This window comes from Mustela nigripes, chromosome 6, assembly GCF_022355385.1.
Source record: "Mustela nigripes isolate SB6536 chromosome 6, MUSNIG.SB6536, whole genome shotgun sequence".
In the NCBI taxonomy this organism is placed as follows: domain Eukaryota; kingdom Metazoa; phylum Chordata; class Mammalia; order Carnivora; family Mustelidae; genus Mustela; species Mustela nigripes.
The window spans coordinates 131,164,850-131,192,082 of NC_081562.1; the positions used below are offsets into that span (position 1 = coordinate 131,164,850).

Here is a 27,233-nt window from a genome sequence, read left to right on the forward strand (position 1 = left end):
GAGCCCCTGCCAGCACTCACTGGAAGGACAGCAGCAGCAACGACAATATAGAGTCTCCCCCAGACGAAAGCCCTTGAGCTTACACAGATATCCGAATTCTTCAGCCTTCCTCCCTTGGCTCTTTTCAGAAGCCTGACCCAGGTGGCCTTCATTAGCCAGACAGCGCCTTTCTCATCCGCAGCTGCAGCCCCGGGCACAGATCCTGAGTGCGCGCTGAGCCCTGGAGCGCCCCGGCTCCTTTCCTATCCATGCTCTGGGCAGAGCCCCTGCCAGCACTCACTGGAAGGACAGCAGCAGCAACGACAATATAGAGTCTCCCCCAGACGAAAGCCCTTGAGCTTACACAGATATCCGAATTCTTCAGCCTTCCTCCCTTGGCTCTTTTCAGAAGCCTGACCCAGGTGGCCTTCATTAGCCAGACAGCGCCTTTCTCATCCGCAGCTGCAGCCCCGGGCACAGATCCTGAGTGCGCGCTGAGCCCTGGAGCGCCCCGGCTCCTTTCCTATCCATGCTCTGGGCAAGCCCCTCTTCTCCGTCCCTTCCTGCCTCCGGGGCTTTCACGCCTTACCCCGGAGGACTCAGATCCAAGGAGATTCTTATTTTCCCATTCCGGGCGCGGGGGTGCAAAAAAAAAAAAAAAAAACCACCAAAAAAACACAAAAACCCCCAAACACTCGAATGCCTTATATTGCTTTAAAAATAAAGAACACTTCAAGTGCATTCAAAGACAGGCATCAACTCGTTCTAAACTTGATGCATCTTATCACACTCAATATTCTCTGCTCTGGGATTGTTACAGGAAATTAGTTGTAAGAGAACCTTTAAAAAAAAAAAAAACCCTAGTGCAAAACGTATGCAGTGACATTTGCAAGTGCAAAGTTCAAGCCTTATCTTCAGAGATCTGGAGGGGGAGGGCGGAGGACGCACTCACCGCACTGGGCATGCTCCATATGTAGCCTTTTTACGCAGATGCCTACATCACACTGTTAGTCTATGTCAAATTGCCATTTTGCATCCGAAGTGTAAACAGCTGGAAAGGGCTCTTCAGTTCTATAGTAACAGGCACATGGTATGTCTGTCATGCAGCCCTTGCCGTTGAAACATTCTCCAGAGACAAAGCATGCAATCTTTTCATTTAATGATTCCTTTCCATCACCCTGCTGCAGAAAGTATATCCTGTGCCATAAGACAATTCAAAAATAAGCAATATGATACACACGTTATTGGACAGGAGAAACCAATGAAGATGCTTATCAGTCATAGCATCAACCTGCTCTTGATTGCTTGTGACTTTCCAAACAAGATGCAGGAGACCCATTTGCCCCTTTAATTAGGACATGAAAGTAATCACAGCTCAAAGCAAGGAGTTTAACTGAGCTCAAAATGACTTTGAACTGCTTCTCCAACTGAGACCGTTTGAAAGAAAGTCCATAGACTGAATAACAGTATGCATTTTCAGAACAGTAACTATGAAGAAATTGCAAAGCTTGGTTGGTTGATTAGCTCGAGTTAAGATTTACAGAATAATTTAGTCCAAGTTCTTCTTATAAATAAGGTGACTCAAGTTTGAGAAGAGAAGATACTAATTTTCTGTACTAATTGAACTGCATTTTTAAAGTTCTCTGAAGAAATACACACTTCTAGATCTCTTAAAGTAAACATAAAATTCCATCACTGATTTCCAAATTACAGGTTTTTTTTGGCGTGGTGGAGAGGGGATTATTCTGTAAAGTCTCATGCAAATGGAAGATTTTTTAAAGAAAATCTTTGTTACTTTTTCTCTCTTCCTTCATTCCTCCTTCCTCCACAACCCCCCCCAACCTTTCATCTATGGACTAAGACCAATCTTCATGATATAAATCCTAGAAAATACAGTAGAATAGAGGCTTTTGAATAAAAGTTACAGATTGAATGCACCTTAATTATGGTATCATAAATCAATAACCAGAATATTTATATTCTTGTGAAATGAATGTAAAATGTATGGGAGATACCGAATGCATTGCAATTTTTTATTCCAGTAAGATTCACAACAGGAGAGATAGGTATTTTTCCCCCCACCAACTCATATCCTAGGGGATCCCTAATCTTCCCAGAGAGCTTCTCAGCAGGAGTAGCATAGTACAAAAATACCAGGAAGCCTAACTCTATCCCTAAAAGGGCCTCAGGCCCATTGTCACAAGTGTTGGCATTTTATTTATTTATTTTTAAATTAAATATAATTTTTTTTCAGTGTTCCGAAAGTGTTGGCATTTTAAACTCAATCACCCTGAGGAAGGTTCAGTTCACACCTCAGCGAGGATACAAAGTTTCTGTCCTTAAGAAATCCCATAATATGGAGAGAAAGGGCCCGACACACGCATAATTGTGTGCTATCCCCTTCCCTTCTGAACAAAGTAAGATTTAAAAAGTCCTTGGTTAATAATCAGATGTAGCTTTAAATTGCACAATCATGTTGAGACCTGTTTCCAGGTTTAGTATATGTGCTGCTGAAGCGAGTACCTATTTCCAGGTTTAAATAATAAAGCATTAAAAAAAACAACAACAACTCTACAGTGACTTTTGGCAAAGATCTTTTGAATATTTGCAACAATATATTAACTATTGGCTCTTGTACAATATGAGATGGGACTCCCAACTGATGTGTAATGTAGCTTATAGAGAGTCACGATTCTTCCTTCATTCTTTGTATCTGTATTAATAAGAGCAAAATGGCAAAATTGTTTCATTACAGAAGTTGTATGAACCCACTGCAGAGAGAGACACACAAATAACAGTCACTTTCAATTCTCCCACACAAAGATAACCACTATTAAAGAGAAACATGTTTTAGCCTCCAGAATTCTTGTGTTTTTGAAAGTCACCCTCCCCACATGTGCATTACAATTAATCTGCTTCCTTCTGGGAGTGTGGATTTATGCAGTTAGAAGTCATATATCTAATTAGGCTTTTGCCTTTGGTACCATATGGACTTTCTGGGTCATTCTGCCTCAAGTAGTCTCCAGTCAGGAACAGCTGGCAGACCATTCCATAACTCCAGAATAGGTTATTACAGGATGTACCCTGGATCTCTTGGGTTGCTACAATGTGATTAGCTGGTCTTTTACAGTTTTATCCTTGAAGCTACCTCCCATGTTCAGCTACAAATATTTCCTTTTCCACACCTTAATATTCTCACTTCTCATTGTAGAGTTCCAAGATGTAACTTGCAACTTGACATCTCATTCCGGATCATTCATTTTTATCCTCAGAACTCTTACTCCAAATATGTGTGCATTGCTTAGTTAAATTGGATTAACTCATGTTTAAAAAAAATCTTTACTATTATTAGTTATTTAGAGAGGGAGAGAGGAGGTGGTGGGGAGGGACAGAGGGAGAGGGAGAGACTCTTAAACAGACTCCACACCCAGTGTGGAGTCCACCTCGGGGCTCGATCTCACAACCCTGAGCTCATGATCTGAGCTGAAATCAAGAGTCAGATGCTGAACTGACTGAACCACCCAGGTGCCCCTAACTCACACTTTTTTTTTTTTTTAAAGATTTTATTTATTTATTTGACAGACAGAGATCACAAGTAGGTAGAGAGGCAGGCAAAGAGAGGAGGAAGCAGGCTCCCCGCTGAGCAGAGAGCCCGATGCGGGGCTTGATCCCAGGACCCTGAGATCATGACCTGAGCCGAAGGCAGAGGCTTAACCCACTGAGCCACCCAGGCGTCCCTAACTCACACTTTTTATCTACTCTTCAGTTTTTGTCTTTTTCCAATTTATGCCAAATACATGCACCAAAAGTGTCACCCTTTTTCTTTTAACACCTTTTTTCTATATTTATGAAGTTTGCTTTTTTGATGCTGTACTCTGTTTCAATCATATATCTTTCCAGCATCATTTTTCTGCAGTGTTCTTTTTCTTGTATTTTCTCTTTTAAAGCCCAAAGGGTAAGAGTCATAAGCCTATACAGGAGTAGCATCTTGGATCCCAAAGTGGTCATCTATTTCTGTAGAAAATCTTCATATGAAAGCAATGCTCTTGGGAAAAATCGATTTCTCACAGTATCCCAAGGCTACCCTGATTCTAGATAAATATGTTCCATCCAAACTCTCAAGACTTCAAATGACCCTCCACATGTATAGGACAATGCTAAGCCAATGGCAAGTTTGACTTCCATTGTTTCCTCCTGACCTGCCATGGGACAGATAGACATCCCATTGCCACACTCCTCAGGCCCACGCTTTCAGAAAAAAGCAAGATGTGATGGACTTCTGAGGCCAAGGACAAATGGGAAGAGTTCTATCTTGTATTATCTGCTTGCATTAGCTGGCAGAGATAATTCTTCTATTTCTCCTATTGTCATCTCTTTTTATAGGTAAGAATTTTTTTTTTTTTTTCTGTGAAGAGATCTGGATCTCTAAGAAAATGAATTGCCAACCCCTGCACTGTTGAGGTTACAACAAAACCATAAACTGTTTACTAATGATAAGATCCTGACTCCAAAAATTTTAAAGTGGCAGACCACTGAGATGAAGTACATTTACATGAATACTGTATACTTTAGCTTGCAAATGTCATGGAAGTACTATTCATACCCATTTAATTAATGAGATTCTCAAATGTGAATGGCCTTCCATTTGGCTTAATGTGAAACATTAACCAAGGTCATGGGAATAAATCCATGTGAGTTCATCCCTGTGTGGTAACTTTGATGATTATGTAAAAGCTAAGATATTAGCTTCAATTTTCTCAAGAGCACAGGGAAATTTAGAAACTTTTTATAATTGCCCTAGGTACTGACAAAAGGACTAAATGTTACCCAAAGCAAAACCAAAACCCAACCACATGCATTTACTGAGTACTTCCTACTTTGTAAAAGTGTATCATGGTCTGACTCTAAGTTAAATGCTGGGATTATGACAGAAAAGATGAAAGCTAAGTTCCCATCGGGGAGCCTAATAATCTAGTTGAAAAGCAGACCAATTTTTTTTTTTTAAGTAATCAGAAAAATAATCCAAATAAGAAAACACAAAACAGGCTGAGAAAGAGAATAATGGTGAGCAGGAGCTATTTTAGTTAGGGTTATGAGACAGCATTCTGAGATGTTATTGAAGCTGAAATATCCCATAGGAAAAAGACAAAAAACAAGTTAGCTTTAGAATGTTGAGAAAGGCAGTGTGTGGGAAGACAGAAGCGCATCTCCTCAGGCCTGAGGACAAGGTTTACTCAGCAGTTTGAGGAAGGGAAAAGAGATCAGGGTAGTTTAACAGGATCCTTTTTCCAGAGGACAAAGTTCAGTCTCTCCCTCCTTTTTTCCCTCCTCTTTCTTACGCTGCAGGTAGATACACACTGAGGCACACTTGCATTAGGGATTTGGGGAATCCTTCTCTCTCTTTTTTTTTTTTTAATTATATTTATTTATTTGACAGACAGAGATCACAAGTAGGCAGAGAGGCAGGCAGAGAGAGAGGAGGAAGCAGGCTCCCCACTGAGCAGAGAGCCCGATGCGGGGCTCGATCCCAGGACCCTGAGATCATGACCCAAGCTGAAGGCAGAGGCTTTAACCCACTGAGCCACCCAGGTGCCCCGAATCCTTCTCGTTTATGGGACATCACCTCATAGACTCCTTATCCCTGTAGCATTTAAGTTGTTAGTAAAGTCCACATTATGAGGAAAATCATGTCTTCTGACACTTAAACAGAGTTCTCAGATTTTCTTCCTTCTAAATCCAGCGCTCTCTCCCAAGAGTCTGTTTTTCAGATAGTGGTATGTTATGTTAATAATTAGAACAATTAATTTATTAAGATTAGGCTATCTATATGAATGATCATAATAATAACTGCTGATTTTTTAAAAAAGATTTTATTTATTTATTTATTTATTTATTTATTTGACATAGAGAGAGAGATCACAAGTAGGCAGAGAGGCAGGCAGAGAGAGAGGGGGGAAGCAGGCTCCCCGCTGAACAGAGAGCCCGATGCGGGGCTCCATCCCAGGACCCTGAGATCATGACCTGAACCGAAGGCAGAAGCTCAACCCACTGAGCTACCCAGACGCCGCCTGGAGACAGATTTTAAATGGAATTCAAATTTGAATTCAGGTTCCATGCATGCATCACTTCATACAAATAAGCCAAAACAATCCTTTCCTGCCACTAAAGTTTCTACTTGAAAACGCTGATGATTGAAAATGCTCTTTTACTGCTTATCAGGCACACATGTAGCCATTTCTAATGGTCATAAAATGCCAAGATGACTTCCAAGTTCTTCGTTGTCTTTGCTAAACCTAGCACGCATGCCCTCTCTCTCTCTCTCTCTCTCACACACACACACACCCTCCATATACATTTTCACAGAACCTCAAGTTTTATCTTCCCCAAAGGTGCAATGAAGGTCCAACAAAAAGCAGATAATTTCTTATTCATCACTGTAATGCTGTTTTGTGCAAAGAAGCATTCAAAGAGTTGGCTGCTACCATGAAATTTTCCTCCCTTCAGAGAATCTCAAAATTGTAAAGCCTTCGTTTCATTACTCATCTACAATAGGAAGTAGATAGGTAGAAGAGGAAAACAATGGAAGCCAAGAAATTAGCTATTTAAAGTTCTCTCTTTTCCCTGAAAATGAACATAACTTTGGCAAGCTGGCCTTTGGTAGCCATGTTGGCAGCTAATCTTGCTAGAAGCTGGCTGGAATTCAAGCATCTTCTGAGTATATGATCAACAGGAACGGTTGCTGGTGTTCAGCACTGAAGCTGAAGTTACTAAAAAGTACAAATCAGAGACATGACTAAGTCACCTATCTTTTAGAGGAATATTTTTTTTTAAAAAGAGTAACATATTAAAACGCTGTTACCACCAAAGTATGCCTTAAAAGAAGGGCATGTGGCTCTTTGTATTTTGCAGAAGAACCTCTGAACAAAATTTGCAAAATTTGATGTTGCTAAAAAGAACCATTTTTAAAAAGTTAAAATTAGATGGCCATTTTTTAAAAAAGATTTTATTTATTTATTTGACAAAAAAAGGATTTTATTTATTTATTTATTTATTTATAGGCAGAGAGGCAGGAAGAAGGGGGGGGGGGTGGTAATCAGGCTCCCTGCTGAGCAGACAGCCCAGTGAAGGGCTCGATCTCAGGACCCTGAGATCATGCCCTGAACCGAAGGCAGAGGCTTAACCCACTGAGCCACCCAGGCACCCCTAGATGGCCATTTTTAATGTTATTTTGAGTTTGGGATTTTAGGCATAGGATAAATAATTTCCCTTCATAATTACAACATTGTGTGTGGCTGGGGGGGGGGATTGCTGAGGGAGGTTTCTAGGCCTTTCATATATGTTTACTGACGGTGATAGATGACAACAATGTTTCACGCTCTATAATTTCTTACCTAAAACTTTACCTTTCAGCCATGAAAATGGAAATGAGTAGGCAAGAAAAATCGCAGTCTGGGAGAGTTGACTTTTCCTAAAATACTGCTGAAAAAATTTAAATTAAATGAGGGAAAAGGAGTGAATGAATCAGACATAGGACATTTTTGGCACAGGAACTCATGGTGAGTACAGATACTGTCAGAAACTCTGCGTGGACATCACTACCTTCGGTCTTCCCACCGAGTCGTGCTGATCAGCAGACACAGGCTCTCACTCCTCTCTGCCCAAGAAAACCTTCCTCTCACTCCTCTCTGCCACTCCCCATCCCATGTCTTTGCTCTCCTCTGCAGAAAAAAAAAAAAAATGCCCCAAAGATGTTGCCAATATTCCCTTCAATCCTCTTCTGGTTTTCTCTGAAACCTACTCTCTCCTTGCCCTCCACCATCAGTGCTCATCAAGGCGGTCAGTGATACGGGGCTAAGTCCGAAGGGCAATTCTCCACGTGCATCTTTCTCAAACTATTAGGAGCACGGAGCATGGTGGTTCAGTATCGTTCCTCCTTCTTTTTATTCCCTTTCTCAATGGGGCTTCCAGAAACGTCTCTCTCTGTCCTTCTCCTACCTGCTGGCTCCTCCTTCTAAGTCTCCTGTGCTGGTTATCTGCTCTTCTACCATCTGCTCTGGCCTCCTCCCCCCACACAGCCTCCTTCTTTCTGCTCCGACCTCACGCATCACGTCACAGGCACCAGGAATGCTCTCTCCCTAGATTTTCACATGACCAGCGACCAACTACTTCATGTCTTTGTTCAGACTTATAAATCTTAAAGATTTTATTTATTTGTTCGACAGAGAGAGAGATCATAAGTAGGCAGAGAGGCAGGCAGAGGGGAGGGGAAGCAGGCTCCCCGCTGAGCAGAGAGCCCGATGCGGGGCTCAATCCCAGGATCATGACCTGAGCAGAAGGCAAAGGCTTAACCCACTGAGCCCCCAGACGCCCCCAGACTTCACCTTCTCTATGAGGCCCTTCCATGACCATCCTATGGAAAACTAATCCCCAGCGCCCTCCAGTTTCTCTAATTCCACTTACCCTCCTCTACTCGTGCTTGTAAATGGTGCTTTTACCTTCGGACACACCATCTAATTTGGTTATTATGTTTATCATGCGGGGTCTTTCTCCCCTCAATGGAAACATCCATGAGGGCAAGCATACTCTTTCCCGTTTTGTTCACTCATTTACCCCATGTGCCAGAACAGTAGCTGGGATGGCATACGTGCTCTATGCATATGTGTTGAATGAATGAATAAGGGTTACCAGAGAGAGACCGAGAGCCTGTTCCCCCTCACACCCCATGTCTCAAACCTCCTCCACTACAAGGTCCTCCTTAGCCTTCCTAAACATTTCTAAATATTCCTAAACATTCTCAGGTTGCCTCCTTACTAAGAAAACAGCAACAGCAAATTGACCCAGATGGTGAATGGCTAATAAAGACTTGGTACAGTGAGCAAGAGCAGAAAACGAAGACCTTAACCTGAGGATATACTTGGTGTTTTATCGTGACCCTCAATAAATACCAGTTCCATGAACTTAGAGCAAAAGTCAGCTATGATCAGTTGATTAAATACACATGTCCCCTAACAAACAAACCACTTAAAAAAAAAAATCATTGTACTTAAGATGTATACTGCAACCTTATTCCCAGAAATGTAGGAGAGATTTTATATTTTGAAAATATGATTGAAGCTCATTTTCTATGAAGATCCTTTTCTCATTGATTGTACTTCTTCATTCCAGGGATTTAAAGTTCCAGTCCTAAAATGGCCAAGGACCCTTTGTGTAGCCATAGGCAAGTCATGTAAACATTCTCCAGGCTAGAAAAAGGAATATAAAAAACCCCCTGAAAAAGGAATATAAAAAACAAAAGAACAAAAATTAAAAAAAAACCAACTAAACAAAACAAAACAAAAAAACGGTGCTACTAGAAAGAATATTCTTAAAAATTTTCTTACAGATGGTTGAAAAAACACTGTAAATATGACATACTGTATGACCGTTTACTGACTGTTACTTCTCATGCACTAGCCCTGCTTTTCCTATGGGGACCGAATTTAAATTCACGGCAGAGAACGTGACTATACATACAATGTCTAGTAAGACAGAGTGTTCAAGAAAATCAAGCCAGCACAGAAGGAAGATATTTCTTCAAGCAATTCCGGGTGATATATTTAAAAGGAATGCAACTGACTAACTGGACAGATATATAAAACTCTGAAACATCTTAATGGGCTCTCTATCACTAAATAAAGGTCACATCGGAAGATGACATGTCCAGTGGTGAGTCTTTCCTTGAGTGGCAGAACAATCAAACAATAAATCTTGGCACCTGCCTGCCGGGGTGAACGCTCCCAGGTGTGGCAAGGCACAATCAATCCAAAGACATTAAAGGATAGTCATTGGTGTCCTCCAGGGAACCACAGAGCTGTAGGAAGGGCTATGGCTTCAGTCAGATTCTACCCTCTAAAATGTTCTTTGAATATGCAGAAGTTCTATTAATTGATAAAACAGTCAGAGATCAGGAGATCTAAGTAGACAAAGGTTAAGGATACAAAATTCACAAAAAAATCAACCAGTCACAAGCATCTGGAAAAAGTGTTGAGGCTGCTCAGTGAAACACAATAACATTTCCTCATTAAATGAGTTCTCTTTGCCAAGTACCAATTCACAATGTTATGAGGATACATTAAAACTGATGCTTTAACATCTTGTTGATAGTGTTTTGACTTTCATTAAACCCTTTGGGAAAGCGATGTTCTTTCTGTTTGTATCTAGACGTGTATCCAGACTAATACATATTTAGACTATAATGATTTCACTTCTGGGACCTGTCTTAAGAAAATTCGAAAATTATGTTCCATACAACACTTAGATTATTACATAACCTTAATAATAGTTACAAAGCCTGTAAAGCATTATAGACAAATGTTATTGATGATTATATTTGGTTAAAAGGATAAAGAAATAAAAAATCTGTATCATTTCTTTTTTAAGATTTTATTTATTTATATGACAGAGAGAGCACCCGAGCGAGCATGAACAGGGGGCGGGGTCGGGGGAGCTGCAGAGAGAGTGAGGGAGAAGCAGGCTCCCCACTGAGCAGGGATCATGACCTGAGCCAGAGGCAGATGCTTAACCCACTGAGTCCCCCAGACGCCCCTGTATCATTTCTATAAATACATACATTCATGCATGTAAAAATACTGGGAGGGCACAAAATGAACAGAAGAGATAAGGTTGGATTCACCGTTTTTCATGCAGGGAGCTAATTTAAATTTTTTTTTCTGTAATGATACCATTTTTGAATAGAATTAAAAAGCTCTTAATGCAATTGAATTCTCTAACAAAATACCCTGAAAGTATTTTTTGTGTTGTATAAAAGAGGATTGGCGGATATATACTTTCTGTAATATGTTGATTTAACCTTGATAGTTTTTTGCATGTGGGGAAGGAAGACAAGCTATGGATCTTCTGAAAGACTCTTTATGCACACTCCAATGTTAACATTTTAAAGTAGTACATATTACATTTCTCTGCAGAAAATGCGTTAAAATGATTATGTTAAGTTTCCACTGAAACACTGGGACGTTCTCATATGACTGCTTAAATAATTTTTTTGCTACTGGGTTAGATACTTAAGCAGGCCAAATGACTCAGTAATTTGGTATTAGATTATTAATATACTGCTCTAAAAGTCTAACCTTCCAGAAAGATATGACTTTGGTTCAGAGAGACTTAATATTAAAAACAGGCTACGCCATCAGGGATTTGGCTGGAAAAGCGCCAGTGGTATGGAGCATTTAGAAATAAAGATCTGCAAAGTACCCTACTGACCTAAAATAGTTAATGCATCCCTTAAGCAGCTAACCTACCTTGGGGAGGTGATTTAAGAACCAGAGACGATCTGGTTTAAATAAATCTATGTTTAGAAATGTGCTGCAAATTTTAGATTGTTTAGCCGGAGCTGTATTGTTGGGTATGTCAATACGCTATTAATGTTAGAAAATCCAGAGTATATTAAGCACACTTAATAAGCATCAGACATAGCCACTAGGTAAAAAGCAATTCATAGGGTATTTCCTGTCTCACAAATAAAGGATTTTTTTTGCAAATATTCGATATGTGGCTTCATAGACCAAATGCTCATGCGCCCGCCCCCCACACCCCCAATTCATATGTTGAAACCTAATCTCTAAAGAGATGGTATTAGGCGGTGGGCTTTTGGGAGGTGATGAGATCATCACAGTGGAGTCCTCCTGAACGGAATGAAGGCCTTTGTAGAAGAGACCACAGAGAGCCCCCTTGCTCCTTTGACTGCATGAGGTCCCAGCAGAAAAGAGGGCTGTCTGTGAACCAGGAAACGGGCTCTCACCAAACAATGAATCAGCCAGTGCCTTGATCTTGGCCTTCCCAGCTTCCCAAACGTGAGAAATAAATATCTGTTGTTTTTAAGCCACTCATCTATGGTATTTTATAATAACAATTCACATAGACGAAGACACAAGGAAATAGATGTTCTGATTTAAGTTTAAAAGTATAAGGGACGTCGGTGTTGGTAAAACCTCCATCAAGACAGGCAAAAATGCTGTGGCAGTTTGGTAAGAAGACCGTTTGGTAAAGATTAGAAAAGACCAGGTCACTGCTGCTGACCATGCCTGTCGACGCTTGCACGATGGCCTGGGGACCCCTGTGTCAGAGCCTGTTATATGCCAGATGCTTCTACTGTTAAAACAGACCCCAAACGTGAGCACTTCAAAGCAAAAATACATCTACTAGCTCTTCCACTCCACTAAAATATCAACCATTTAGTATTGTGGACAACTAAATTTATTATTATCTCTCCCTCCCCAACACACACACACACACACACTGGACTATACTGTTCTACTTTCCTGTCCACAAGGGTGGCAAAAATTGGGTGTTTTTTTTTTTTTTTTCTCCTCTGTATCGCTAGGAAGAGTGCACATCTGGGAAGAAGAGCCCGTTGGGGTTTACAGACGTTCCAGAGGTAATAACCTACACATGCTTTTATGACAGTTTTGGTAATTTCTGTATAGGAGAGGGACAGATGCTCCGAGGGGATGTAGCAGGGAGACTAAGTAGAAGCTTCTAAAAGGAAAAGCAAATTTAGGCTGGGTTTAACGTCGAGAGGCAGCAGGTCATAGAAAGAGGTAAGGGGAACATGTTCCAAGGCAGTAGGACCAGTTTGAAGAAGAGAATTCTCTTGGCCTAGTTAAGGAGCCAGAGCTTAAGGGGCAAGAGGAAACCTTTTGAGAGAACTCATTGGAATATACCTTCTGGCACTTAGGACTTCAAGTGTAAAGTGATACATCCAACTACCAAGGGAATTAAATTATAGGCATACCATTAATTCCTTAACTTTTCAGGGAGGAATACATGCGATCAGCTTGAATGATCCTTCATCATCATCATGATTACAACCAACGATTCCTTCAACCAGTACCTACCGTGCACCAGACACAGGATCCAAGAGTAGGAAGTTACATTCCCTGCCCTCGAGTACTTTGCAGAACCCGGATCAAATACCAGTTAATATTTTAAAGTTCCAAAACACAAAAACCATACATTTTATTATGTAAAATTTAAAAATTATAAGTAAAAAAAAATCCAATAATAACATTCGGAAAAAATTTACAATAACAAAAGGGTCCCCTCTTTCATATCCTAAGAGATCTGGAAACCAGTAAGAAAAAGATCAATACCACTAGAAAAATGGCGGGAGAAAAGGAAGATATTCACAGAAAAAGAAATGTTTAAAGCATATGGAAAATGCCCAACTTTAATTCTGATGTTAAAAGAAGCAAAATCAAAGAAGGTACTAGTCCTTATTGGCAAAGGTTAAAAGCAAAGCACTTGTTAGTGTGGTGCTCTCATCTTTGCCCCGAAGGACAAAATCTGGTTGCACTTATCAACATTGAAAATTCCTTTATGACCAATAATTCAAATTCTGATTCTGTAACTTTAATCTTCAAAGCATGTACAAATATATATAAAGAATGTATACATAAGAATGTTCATTAAAGCGGCACCTGGGTGGCTCAGTAGGTTAAGCCTCTGCTTTTGGCTCAGGTCATGATCTCAGGGTCCTGGGATCGAGCCCCTCATTGGCCTCTTTGCTCAGCAAGGGAGCCTGATTCCCCCTCTCACTCTCACTCTGCCTGCCTCTCTGCCTACTGTGATCTCTCTCTCTGTCAAATAAATAAAATCCTAAAAAAAAAAAAAAAAAAAAAAAAAAGAATGTTCATTAAAGAAATTAAAAAATAATAACAAAACAAGGTTCATTACAATATAATTTGTGTTAACAGATGCCTTTAAATAGCACAATTGTTCAGGATGCCTGGGTGGCTCAGTCAGTTAAATGACTGCCTTTAGCTCAGATCATGATCCCAGGGTCCTGGGATCAAGTCCCACACTGGGCTCCCTGCTCAGAGGGTAGCCTGCTTTTGCCTCTGCCTGCTGCTCCCTCTGCTTGTGCTCTGTCCCCTACCCCCAGCCTGATAAATAAATAAATAAAATCTTTTAAAATAAATAAATAAAAAAGTTTGAAATGCTCTTCATAAAATAAATAAATAAAATAACTAGCATAACTGTCTACCAGTAGGAGACTGGTTCAATAAGTTAAGACGCATCTATATCATGGCACAATATGGAGACATTAACGATAATAAGGTATATACAGCTATATATATTAACAATTTCCAGCATATATTTTACATGTAAAAAATTTAAAAAGCAAGAGGCAAAACAGTGGATACTCTTCTGCTATCACCTGCATATATTTTTGTAAAGGATGCATATAGACGTTAGTATTTAGGCTATACTCTAGAACATATAAGTGGCTGCACATGAAGTAATCTGGAGAAGATAGTAAAACTCCCTCTGCTTGGGTTATATCCCAACAAAAAACTCTGAGGGGCAGGACCAGGCATCAGTGCTTAAAGCTCTGCACGTGGTTCTGTTGCCCACCAATGGTGGAGGACTCTATGTCAGGACCCCAAACAGTGATGGTGTCTGGGGAAGAAACCTGAGGGAGCCAGGGCCGGGGTTGGAGGAACTTAGTTTTCATTGTGGAACCTTCTGTAATGCTTGAAATTGTATTTTAAAAAATGGTTTTTTTAATGTATTTTTTAAAGATATGTTTATTTATTTTAGAAAGGGGTGGGGGAGGAGGGGCAGCAGGAGAGGGAGAGAGTTCTTCGGCAGACTCCTGTTGGGCACAGAGCCCGACATGGGGCTCCATCCCAGGACCCTGAGACCATGACCTGAGCCGAGTCCAATGCTTAACTGACTGAGATGCCCAGGAACCCCTGCATTTTTTTTAAAAACCATGATCATAAAATCTTTTTTTTTTTTTAAGATTTTATTTATTTATTTGACAAAGATCAGAAGTAGGTAGACAGGCAGGCAGAGAAAGAGGAGGAAGCAGGCTCTCTGCTGAGCAGGGAGCCCAATGTGGGGCTTGATCCCAGGACCTTGGTATCATGACCCAAGCTGAAGCCAGAGGATTTAACCCACTGAGCCACCCAGGCGCCCCATGATCATAATATCTTAACAAGAGACATTTATAAACAAAATTCCTGTTATTGTCTATCAGGGATTTATAATAGCTTTCCCTTCTCCAATTCTTGTGGTAACTTTTTTCATAAAAATAGCCATGACTTCGAATTTTATTTTCAATGAAAGAAGAAGAGGTATACTTTATTTTTATGATGAAAACATACTGAAGTTGTTTTCAAAACGTGGCCACTGGCAAAGAAGTCAAACTCCCACCATTTGCAGATGACATAATACTGCATATGAAAACCCTAAAGACGCCATCAAGAAATTACTAGAATTGATATGTGAATTTGGTAAAGTTATGGATACAAAATCAATATAGAGAATTTTGTTGTATTTCTGTATCCTAGCTATGAAGTAGTCAAAAGAGAAATTAAGAAAAGAGTTCCCCTTACAATTACACCAAAAGTAATACCTAGGAATGAACTTAACCAAGGAGCTGAAAGACCTGTACCCTGAAAACTACAAACACTGATGAAAGAAATTGAAGATGACACAAACAAATTGAAAGATATTCCACAGTCATGGATTCGAAGAATAAATATTATTAGAATGTCCATATGACCCAACGCTACTATAGGTTTAATGCAATCCCTATCGAAATACCAACAGCATTTTTCACAGAGCTAGGACAAGTCATATTAGAATTCGTATAGAATCACAAAGGAGCCCGAACAGTCAAAGCAATCTTGAAGAAAAACAAAACTGGAGGTTTCAAGTTATATAACAAAGGTGTAGTAATAAAAACACTATGATATTGGCACATAAATAGACACATAGATCAGTGGGACAGAATAGAAAGCCCAGAAATAAATCCACAATTACATGGTCAATTAATCTTCAATAAAGGAGGCAAAAATATGCAAATGGGAAAGTCTCTTTAACAAATGGCATTGGGAAAACTGGACAGCATGCAAAAGAATGAAACTTTTTTACACCTTACACAAAACTAAACTGATAATGGATTAAAGACCTAAGTGGGAGACCTGAAACCATAAAAATGTTAGAAGAGAGTAATTTCAAGTGTTGGCATAGATGCAGAGTAAAAGGAACCCTCACGCACTCTTGCTGGGAAGGTAAACCGGTGCACCCACTTTTGAAAACAGTATGGAGGTTCCTCAAAAAATTAAATAGAATTATCATATGATCCAGTAATTCCACTACTGGGTATTCATTCACCCGCAGAATATGAAAACATTAATTTGAGAAGATAATATGCACCCTGATGTTTATCGCAGCCTATTTACGATAGCCAAGATATGGAAACAAACCAAGTACCTATCAATACATGAATGGATAAAGAAGATGAGATATAGATCTACAACGGAATATTACTCAGCTGTAAAAAAGAACGAAATCTTGCCATTGGCAACAACTTGGGTAGATCTACCAGGTAGAATGAAGTGAAATAAGTCAGACAAAAAGAAATACCACACGATTTCACTCATTTGTGGAATTTAAGGAACAAAACAAAGAAAAAGAGAGATAAACCAAAAAACAGACTCTTAACAGCAGAGAACCAACTGATGGTCACCAGAGGGGAGGACAGGAGAAATAAGTGATGGGACGAAGAGCACTCTTATCACGATGAGCACCAAGTAATGTACAGAATTGTTGAATCACTATATTGCACACATGAAATTAATATAACACTGAATGTTAACTATACTGGAATTAAAATTTAAAAAAGAAAAAAACAAAGATGTGACCACTGATGCTGACAATATGGTCCAGAGGCAGGAAGCTGAGCCTATGGATTTGGGGGGTGGGGGGAGCACTCTCTGTACTGACTCCATGCGGACTACAAGACCCTAGTGGCCCTCATGCTTCTTTGGTCCTGTTAACTCTGCTTTTGGATGCACTTTCCTTTGTTTTTTCTCCCAAAATGTCTTTTTAAATCCACAAAGTCAAAGATTACAAATCTGACAAAAATAACTAGCATTTAAAATGACGATCTGTCAGCTACTGACTATAGGAATCTCACTAGTCCCTTTTCTCTGCTTTGTTTCTCCATCTTCTCACCTTCCAGCACACCATGCAGGGATTGTGGATGTACTCATGGTTCTACCATCTGCACCAAGATCTCAGCTCCACGAAGGGATGGGTTTGTGTCACTTTCAGTCACTGTGGAGTCTCTAGGCCCTTGCAGAGGGCCTGGTACACAGCAGGCACTCAATAAATGTTTGTTGGCTACAAATCAAGCCGCTCTATTGTTTTGCTTCATGCAAATGTCATCACCCACCTCCTTCTACTGCACCCCTCCAAGGAGTCGGATCTCCCAGGGTCCGGGGACACCTGCCACAGCTTTCTGACTGGTCTTCCCGCTTCCGCCCACCTCCACGCATATGGGCAGACGAATCTTCTTCAAACATGCACCAGATCACACCACTCCCCTGTTTAGAAGAGTTCCATTTCTTCCCATTCCACTTTAAAGTAAAATCCACTTCTTGCCTATAGACTTTGACATCGCCTGCATCTCCAAACATATCATGTATTACTTTTCCTTCACTACTTTCCAGGTACAAACCTTTGGGAGGGGGTCTTTTGGGTACAAACCAAACACTTTTTGCTTTAGAATTTCTACTTCTGTTTTTCCCAGTGCCCACAGCCCTCCTTTCTCTCTTGCTACAGCACACTATCGCCTCACCAGCTTCTCTTCTTCGGAGATCCTCTCCGATTATGAAAAGACTCGTTGAGTCATTGCTTACTTTCTTTTATTTATTTATTTTTTTTTAAAGAGAGAGAGAAGTAGGTGGCAGGGGGAGAGGGAGAGAGAATCTTAAGCAGGCTCTACACCCAGCATGGAGCTCATGACTCTGAGATTAGGACCTGAGCCGAAATCAAGAGTCAGATGCTTAACCGGCTGAGCCAACCGGGCGCCCCTAATCTCTGTTTACTGTTTACTCATCTACCCCACTCCCCGAGTCTCCCAGGTAGAATACAAGCTCTGAAAATGCAGCTCTTAGATTTGGGAAAGTGGAGCCTATATACACTTGCCGCCCATGCCTTTTCCTCTAACCCAGAACTTTCTGCAGTAATATCTATATTTGTTCCATAGCTATATATGTAGTACATATATATATTTGTTTTATATCCAAGCTCTCCCATATGATAGCCTCTAGACAACATGTGGCTTGAAATATAGCTAGTGTGACTAAGGAACTCAATCTTCAATTTTTTTTTAAGATTTTATTTATTTATTTGAGAGAGAGACAGAGATAGCAACAGAATGCACGAGCTGGGGAGGAGAGAGAGAGAAGCAGGCTCCTCCCTGCTGAGCAGGGAGCCTGACGTGGGACTTGGTCCGAGGACCCTGGGATCATGACCTGAGCCCAAGGCAGACACTTTACAGACTGAGCCACCCAGCCACCCCTAATCTTAAAATTTTATGTAATTTTAACTAATTGACATCTCAATTGTCCTACATGGCGAGGTCTACCCTATTATATAGGGTAGCTCCAGATAGTCTGGGTACCAGAGACTTTGGAATTTACTGACCAAATGGCCATGAGCCTGGTAGGCCTGCCTGGGCTTCTTCCCAAGTTCCTACTTCTCAGGATACACTTCCCTACCAGTGTGCACATTTCCAGCACCCGGTGCTGCTCAGGGCAGCCACATGATGAGGTAGGTAGGCGGCGATGAGCAGGAGCTTGAATGTATGGGGTGGGCTTCCACTCAAAGCCCCTCAAGGACCTTGACAGATGTGAGGTCTGTATGTCAGCTCTCTCTCCACTGCCAGACTTCCCAGCAGTACTTCCAAAGATAACCGTAAATTCACACCGGCCTTCACAGTCTTAGAGGCATTAACTGTTCAGGCCTCCTTTGGTCCTCTTTGGCCTCAGACCCAGAAGAAGCAGGTCTACCACCATGGCGAGGACTCCATTTTGTTCATATCAGCATCTTCTGCTTCTAGCTGAGCACCTGGCACCCAGCCTGGTGTCTAGTAGTTGGCCGATAAGTATTTTTGGGTACGTGAATAAAGTATATGTCTATCATATCAAACTTGGGGGGATATCTGGTGTTAAAGGGGGTAAGGAGACAACTTCAGGAGCCTCACTGTTCTGTGGATTGTTGGGCAAAGAATATGACATCTATATTTCCTACTGGTGAGACTTCCAAGTGTGGGTAAAACAGGACCTACACCATCCCATCGTCTGAGAAACGCAGAGGAAGGACACCTAGCCAACTCCACAAGGAAGCTTCAGCACAGACAGAGATCAAGCTGTGGTAAATAGAGAGGAGAAACTGTGCCTGGGGTGATAGGCATTTGCAAAGCTTATCAGAAGAGACAACGCTCTGGAAAAGTCTAGAAATCCAGACAAGCCTAGAACACAAGAGATGTGGGGCCTGGTTTTTTTCTTCCCTCTTCTTTTTTTTTTTTTGGCCCTACCCAGGAGTTTTAGTCTACTTCAGTAAGTTAAAAAATAAAATAAAATCAGAGTCCCAATGTATAGCACTTGTAAGTACACTAATTTTCTTGGAATTAGGATCCTGTGGTAAAAAACACATGAAAACCTCACCGCCTAATGGGGATGTTCAACACCTTCCGAGTTAGCCTTTTGTGACATCCGTGAAGAACTAAGTAAAAGAATATTCCCATAGAGTCCAGGGAGATGCCTGGAATGGGTGGACCCCATCAGGCTAGGGCAGGATTTCAGAGCTCTGGGGGGACCACATCGTGAATGCATGTCATTAGGAACAGACATTTTTCAGGACCTATTTCTGTCCACGTGAACCACGTGTTTCATGAATGCAGGGCTGACTAATAGAATTCCTGCCCTCCACATTCCAACTTCTGTAAGCAATTAAATCACAGTAAAATGAGCCTTCTATTAGGTAGGAAAGATGGGGGCTCCTACCTGTTATTACTGACAACAGAACCAAAGGAGAGCAACCAGGAGTATAATTTCCCCAGCTGGCACGGTGTCTGAAGGCTTGGTCTCAGCATTAGGATTAACAACTCTGTTGATCTCGCTTCTTTCTACTTTCAGAAAACACTGCTGCTCACATTCTTCCTGGTGGCTCCTGGGGGTGCTTTACCAGCAAGGCAGCTCACCAGGAAAGGGAGGGCACCCTAAAACAGTTTTCCTTACACAGGGGAGAAACGTGCTAATTAACGTAAAATTGGGATCGGATGGAGAAAAGTTTACACATTTTCAAAAAAGTAGGATTCCCCCCAGTTAGGACAGTATGTATTTATTTTCCTGTTCACACTTTCTTTTCCAAAAAGTTAAGAAAATTCTGCTGCACCTTTCTCTAAAGATAACCTACAAAAATGAGTTCTCCTAATTAATAATTTCTCACTGGCTTTAGAAAGTATTTTAAAGTGGGACCATCCTCAAAATAGTTCCTTACTCCCATGCCAAGAGTGCACTTGGGTTCTCATAGTTAGACTGTAGTGCTCAAAAGTTTTCAACCAATCAGATCTTTTATTTTTATTTTTATTTTTTTTTAAGATTTTATTTATTTATTTGAGAGAGAGAGAGAGAGAGAATTCACAAGTAGGCAGAGAGCCAGGCAGAGAGAGAGAGGGGAAGCAGGCTCCCTGCTGGAGAGAGCCCAACACGGGGCTCCATCCCAGAACCCTGAGATCATGACCTGAGACTAAGGCAGACGTTTAACCCACTGAGCCACCCAGGCGCCCCAAGATCTTTTATTTTTTGATTAAGGCAAAAACAAAATGAAAATATTTCTTGGTGAGTCAGTCAACATTAAGAAAATATTTTGTCAAAGGAACTGTGAACACTGTTGTTCTTGAGATTAAAAAAATTTAACTTGATTGCACTAAAACTAAAATGTTTAATTCAAGATAATTAAACATTTTTTTAAAAGCACAGTTTCCTATGAACCTTTAAGATGTTATGTTGAGTGAAATAAGCAAATACTGAGGACAACTGAGGCCATAGGAGGACAAATACTGTAATCATTCCACTGAGTAGTCACACACATAGAGACAGAAAGAATGGTGGTTGCCAGAAGCCAGGTGGGGAGAGGAGACGGGGAATTAGTACTTAAAACATGCACTTAGGGGCAGCTGGGGGGCTCAATCGACTGGGCGCCTGACTCTTGATTTCATCTAAGGTCATGGTCTCGGGTCATGAGTTCGAGCCCTGCATGGAGCCCTGGGTTGGGCTCTGCACTGGTGTTTGGGGTCTGATTGAGATTCTCGTGCTCCCGCTGCCCCTCTCCCTGCCCCACCCCACCCCACCACTCCCTCTCTCTCTCTCTTTCCAAAAAACCAAAAAAGCCCCCCCAAAACCCATGTACTTAGGGCCGCAGAACTGTACACTTAATAACAGTGAAAATAGTAAATATTGTTATGTACATTTTGTCACAAAGAAAATTTTTTTTGACCCACATGGTTTCTGCTAGAGAAATCAGAGTAAGCATCCAAACGAAAATAAGTAAGTAAGCAAGTAAATAAATAAATAAATAAGAGAAAGAGAGAGAGAGAGAAGAGAGCAAGAAATTCTATTAGGCGAGGAAATACGTAACAAAGAGCTCCAGGAAAGCAAGGGCTGCTGGTTGCACTGGTCTCTCCTGCGCCCAAGCCCCGCGCCCTGAGTTGGACTGGGCAGCCACCCCACACATTTGCTCTAGGCAGCTGGGAAGTAAAGGGAGGACAGGGAGGTGTTATTTTGCCAGTGATAGTGAGATACAGTTGACCTACCCACCTTACGCACTGTGTAAGTTTAAGCAGCACAGTGACCTGACTTACATATATTATAAAATAATTTCCCCACAGTTTGGTTGACATCCATCATCTCATATAGATACAAAAAAAAAAAAAAGTATTTTTTTTTTCTCCTTGAGATGACAACTGTCAAGATTTACTAGCTTGGGCACCTGGGTGGCTCAGTGGGTTAAGCCGCTGCCTTCGGCTCAGGTCATGATCCCAGGGTCCTGGGATCGAGTCCCGCATCGGGCTCTCTGCTCAGCAGGGAGCCTGCTTCCTCCTCTCTCTCTCTGCCTACTTGTAATCTCTCTCTGTCAGATAAATAAATAAAATCTTTAAAAAAAAAAAAAAAGATTTACTTGCTTAACGACTTCCAAATATACCATTCGGCGGGGCTCTCTACGTTCCTGGTGTACATTGTTTCAAGGGGAGGTATTTTCCGTTTTTTGTTTTTGTTGTTTTCAGTTGCAGTTCCCAATTCCAACCAGCCCCGAACTGTGAACGAGCTGATTCAGGAAGGCGTTTACTACCAAGTCACCATGGAGTCTAATAATTACAGTTCTGAATTATTAATTGATCTAAAGCGTGTGCCTTAAATACGTTTTGTAAAAGCAATCAAAGCTAGAGAAAGAGAGTCTGTATGTGCTATATAATTATAAAAATCAGGGAACTTCAGGTTGTGTCAGTGTTTTAGGTAACAAATAATTTCAGCACTAAAATATCCAATTAACACTCATTCAGAATTAAAATGTTGACATATCACCAAGCATGCTGTCGGTCGTAGAGTATAATGCACTGGGATTCAGATGGGACAAAGTGACACATTTGAGGATTTGTATTCAGAACCTTCCTCTAACTACTGGCTGGGTTTTCTCGGTTGCTGGTCCCAGCAGCCCCATATAAACTGTCAGACCATTCCTGTAAGGATAATACCTTCCGTAAGCAGCTGAAGCATGATGTTAGCAAAAAGACAATGACCCTTCAAAGCAGCCAGAAGAAAGGGTTCAAGGGATCTGTGTCTTTCATAATAATTATATTCAGTCAGTTCCCGGGTCTGGGAAGAAATCTGAATAAAATACCTGAATTAAAGAGCAGAGGTTAATGTTGGAGTTGGCCGAGTATAATTTTCAAAAGCCTCAAATAAAATAGCTTTCTACAAAGGGGCATCTATATAGTGCATTCTCAGATTTTCTACGAGGCTTGTGTAGAAAGCATTATACTTTTGCTGGTATAAAAATATGTCTAGGGCTCTATCCACACAGATGCTATCAGGGACCAGCCGACCACAGCTCTGGGACCAAAGTCAGCCTGTCATCTCTTTTTGTGTCTTGTGAGCTAATGGCTGCTCTCAGGTTACAACAACAGATCTCAGTGATGGAGACAGAGAATGTATGGCTTCAAAGCCAAAAATATTTACTATCTGGTTGTTACAGAAAAAAATTTGTCAACTTCTCTGTTATATGATTTGCCAGGCTTCACATTACAGAGCTTGTATAATACTGATACCTAATTAGTCCAATTATTCCATACTCTGATTCCTCTTTTTTATAACAGTAATTGAAGGGTTTGATTTTGGAGGCTACCTATGGGGCACAAGATGTTTGCTCTCCTGGGGTGCCTGATGGCTCGGTCAGTTAAATGCCCGCCTTTGTGTCAGGTCATGATCTCACAGTCCTGGGATCAAGCCCCACATTGGGCTCCATGCTCAGTGGGGAGCCTGCTTCTCCCGTTCCCTCTCCTCATGTGCAGATGCTCTCTCTCTCTCTCTCTCATATAGAAAAATAAAGTCTTTCTTTCTTTCTTTTTTTTTTTTAAGATTATTTATTTATTTATTTGACATATCACAAGTAGGTGGAGAGGCAGGCAGAGAGAGAGGGAGGAAGCAGGCTCTTCTTTGAGCAGAGAGCCCGATGCGGTGCTTGATCCCAAGCCCCTGGAATCATGACCTGAGCCGAAGGCAGAGGCTTTAACCCACTGAGCCACCCCGGTGCCCCGATAAATAAAATCATTTAAAAAAAAAGATATTTCCTCTCCTTCTCTTAAGCTCTCTAACTGAAATAATTTATACTTAAGCTGGTATCTTAGTACAGTTGGTTTTTAAAATTGTGACAAGCTCGACTGGTGAGAAACATCTTTTTCCCTTCCAAATCTATGTTCCCGGCATTACGAGGCTGCTTCGCGGTGGTTTCAGCATGTCGACAAACAAGGCAAACCAGACCATCTTTCCATCGTGGCCTGCGCAGGCGTTGACCGTCCAGCCTTCCCATCTACTGATAATTGTGCTCCGGCCGACAAACATTAAGTTCATTGCTCAGAGCATAGGCCCCTGGATATTCCCAGTAAGGGCTGAGGAGAACCGAATTTCTACTTGCTAGCTGTATTTTGTGGCAAATATCGCCTTCCTTTTCCCAGTTCCAAGGTACTAGATTAGTTAGGGAAAATACATGAAAGGTCTTCATCGACTAAAAACTGTTTTTTCTAGTTTAATTTTCCTCCAATGCATAACTCTGAAAACTCAATCCAAAGAGTAAATATTACTTCTCAGAGGATTTGCAAAATGATTAATTTAACAGTGGACTTCATCCCAATTAACACACGGAGGTTCCCTTTATCTTAATAAAGATGCATGTACCTCCCATCTTATGGCATTGATGCAGGATAGGGAGAGTGAAATCACAGGACAAAATAAAAGAGAACAGGATATGTCAAAGCACTTAGTTCACACTCATCTTCAATTTCTAACACCAGAGAAAACAGGAATTGTTCCTTGGGCTATGCTTTAGCCCAGCCTTTTGCTTTTCCTAAAAAGACCCTTTCTTTAGGGGGCAGTGTAACAAATATCAAACCTGACACTTCCTAGTGACCCTGGCCAAGTTACAGAACATCGCAAAGGCTGAATCAATCTAACCAAAGAGACAAAGAATCTTTACTCAGAAAACTATAGAATATTCATGAAAGAAAATAAGGAAGACACAAAGATGAAAAAATGTTCCGTGCTCATGGATTGGAAGAATAAATATTACAAAAATGTCTATGCTTCCTGGAGCAATCTACACATTTAATGCAATCCCTATCAAAATACCATCAACTTTTTTCAAAGAAATGGAACAAATAATCCTAAAATTTGTATGGAACCAGAAAAGACCCTGAATCACCAGAGGAATGTTGGAAAAGAAAACCAAAGCTGGTGACATCACAATTCCGTACTTCAAGCTCTATTACAAAGCTGTCATCATCAAGACAGTATGGTACTGGCACAGAAACAGACACATAGATCAATGGAACAGAATAGAGAAGCCAGAAATGGACCCTCAACTCTATGGTCAACTAATCTTTGACAAAGCAGGAAAGAATGTCCAGTGGAAAAAAGATAATCTCTTCAATAAATGGTGTTGGGGAAATTGGACAGCCACATGCAGAAAAATGAGACTGGACCATTTCCTCACACCACACACAAAAACAGACTCAAAACGGATGACAGACTTCAATGTGAGACAGGAATCCATCAAAATCCTTGATTAGAACACAGGCAGCAACCTCTTCGACCTCAGCTGCAGGAACTTCTTCCTAGAATCATTGTCAAAGGCCAGGGAAGCAAGGGCCAAAATGAACTACTGGGACTTCATCAAGATCAAAAGTTTTGCACAGCAAAGGAAACAGTTAACAAAACCAAGAAAACTGACAGAATGGGAGAAGATATTTGCAAATGACAGATCAGATAAAGGGCTAGTATTCAAAATCTATAAAGAACAAATCAAAGAACAAATTATCCAGTCAAGAAATGAGCTGAAGACATGAATTTCTGCCCATTTCTGTAAAGAAGACATCCAAATGGTCAACATACACATGAAGAAGTGCTCAACATCCCTCGGCATCAGGGAAAAACAAATCAAAACCACGGTGAGATACCACTTCACACCAGTCAGAATGGCTAAAATTAACAAGTCAGGAAATGACAGGTGTTGGTGAGGATGCAGAGAAAGGGGAACCCTCCTGCTCTGTTGGTGGGAATGCAAGCTGGTGCAACCACTCTGAAAAATGGCATGAAGGTTCCTCAAAAAGTTGAAAGCTTTGAGCTATCCTACAACCAAGCAATTTGCACTACTGGTTAGTTACCCTAAAGATACAAATGAAGTGATCCAAAGGGGCATGTGCACCCGAATGTTTATAGCAGCAATGTCCACAATAGTCAAACTATGGAAAGAGCCTAGATGTCCATCAACAGATGAATGGATAAAGAAGATGTGGTAAGTGTGTGTGTATACATACACACACACACACACACACACACACACACACATGATAGAATACTACACAGCTATCAAAAACTGCAATTTTCCATTTGCAATGACATGGATGGAACTAGAGGGTATTGTGCTAAGCAAAATAAGTCAATCAAAGAACGAAAATTATCATATGATCTCACTGATATGAGGAATTTGAGAAGTAAGAAAGGATCATAAGGGGAGGGAGGGGAAATGAATCAAGATGAAACCAGAGAGAGAGACAAACCCTAAGAGACTCTTAATCTCAGGAAACAAACTGAGGGTTCCTGGGGGGTTAGGGGGAGGGATGGGGAGGCTGGGTGATGGACACTGGGGGAGCATATGTGCTACGGTGAGTGCTGTGAACTGTATAAGACTGATGATTCACAGACCTGTGCACTTGAAACAAATAACACATTATACATTAATTAAAAAAAAAGAACATCGCAAAGGCTAAGTTTATCTGGAAAATGGGAGGGAGGCAGCTCCTGGTGCATAAAGCTGTTGCGATGTAAGTAATCCTCGCCAAGCACAGAGCTGGTGTGAAGTACTCGGGATAGGGCCATTTACTTTGACTTTGTGGTTCTGTGGTTGCACAGGATACAAAAGGCTAAGTAAACCATTTAGGACACCAAGCACTTTACAAAGAAAACCTACCTCAGTGACAAAGGAGGTCAACGAATTATTCAGTAACTCCTGAACTCTAACTAGTTTTAAGTTGCCTCTGTTTCATTCTGAAGGCAGCTGTTCGCCTTTACTGTAAACCCAAGGAGACACTTCCTTTCTTAGTTACGTCAGGATTAGTCCCTCAAGGCAATCGTGGGATTCCATTCCCCATCCAGCCAGTTCTACCTGGCTCCTCTCCAGGCACTGACTTGCCCCTAAGCCCCTGTCTACCTTCCTGGAAGTCTGAAGGGACACCTCACCTCACTTACCTCTTGTCATGCTCGGTCTGGTGACCTCAGCAATCCTTCCAACCTTGGAGACATCACTCTATGTCGTAAATCTTTATAGTGGCATTTTCCTCTGGCACTCTTTATTCTTAGTCACTATCTCATCCTGATATGCCCGTAATTATTTATTTTTCTCCAAATCAAGGCAGGCGCTACAACACAAATCAGCGTAGAGAAGGAAGCTGATTTATTCTTACCATCATTTCTGTTCCCTACACAAGTCTTCAAGATTTTCTCTCATATTTTGTTCTTTGCCAGTAAACCTTAACTGTAGTTTGGAAATGTGATCCTCTCCAGGCTGCACATCAGCACCCGTGCAAGCGTGTCCCAATGACACGTGGGCTTCTGGAGATAGCT

General features: G+C 41.1%; 1 protein-coding gene across 7 annotated transcripts in view; it reads right to left on the reverse strand.

Moving 5' to 3' along the window:
- The window catches only part of CACNB2 (calcium voltage-gated channel auxiliary subunit beta 2), a 378,781-nt gene that overhangs the window by 120,396 nt on the left and 231,152 nt on the right, over positions 1 to 27,233 (reverse strand). For 2 of the 7 annotated variants that reach the window (XM_059404231.1, XM_059404230.1), the window contains exon 1: positions 84 to 254. The exons of 4 other annotated variants lie outside the window; for them this stretch is intronic. In XM_059404231.1, coding sequence (XP_059260214.1) covers positions 84 to 152 — 69 coding nt within the window. In that variant the 5' untranslated portion in view covers positions 153 to 254. Of the gene's footprint in view, positions 1 to 20; positions 255 to 27,233 lie in introns of those variants that run through there. One more of the 7 variants, XM_059404227.1, reaches the window with a different exon arrangement.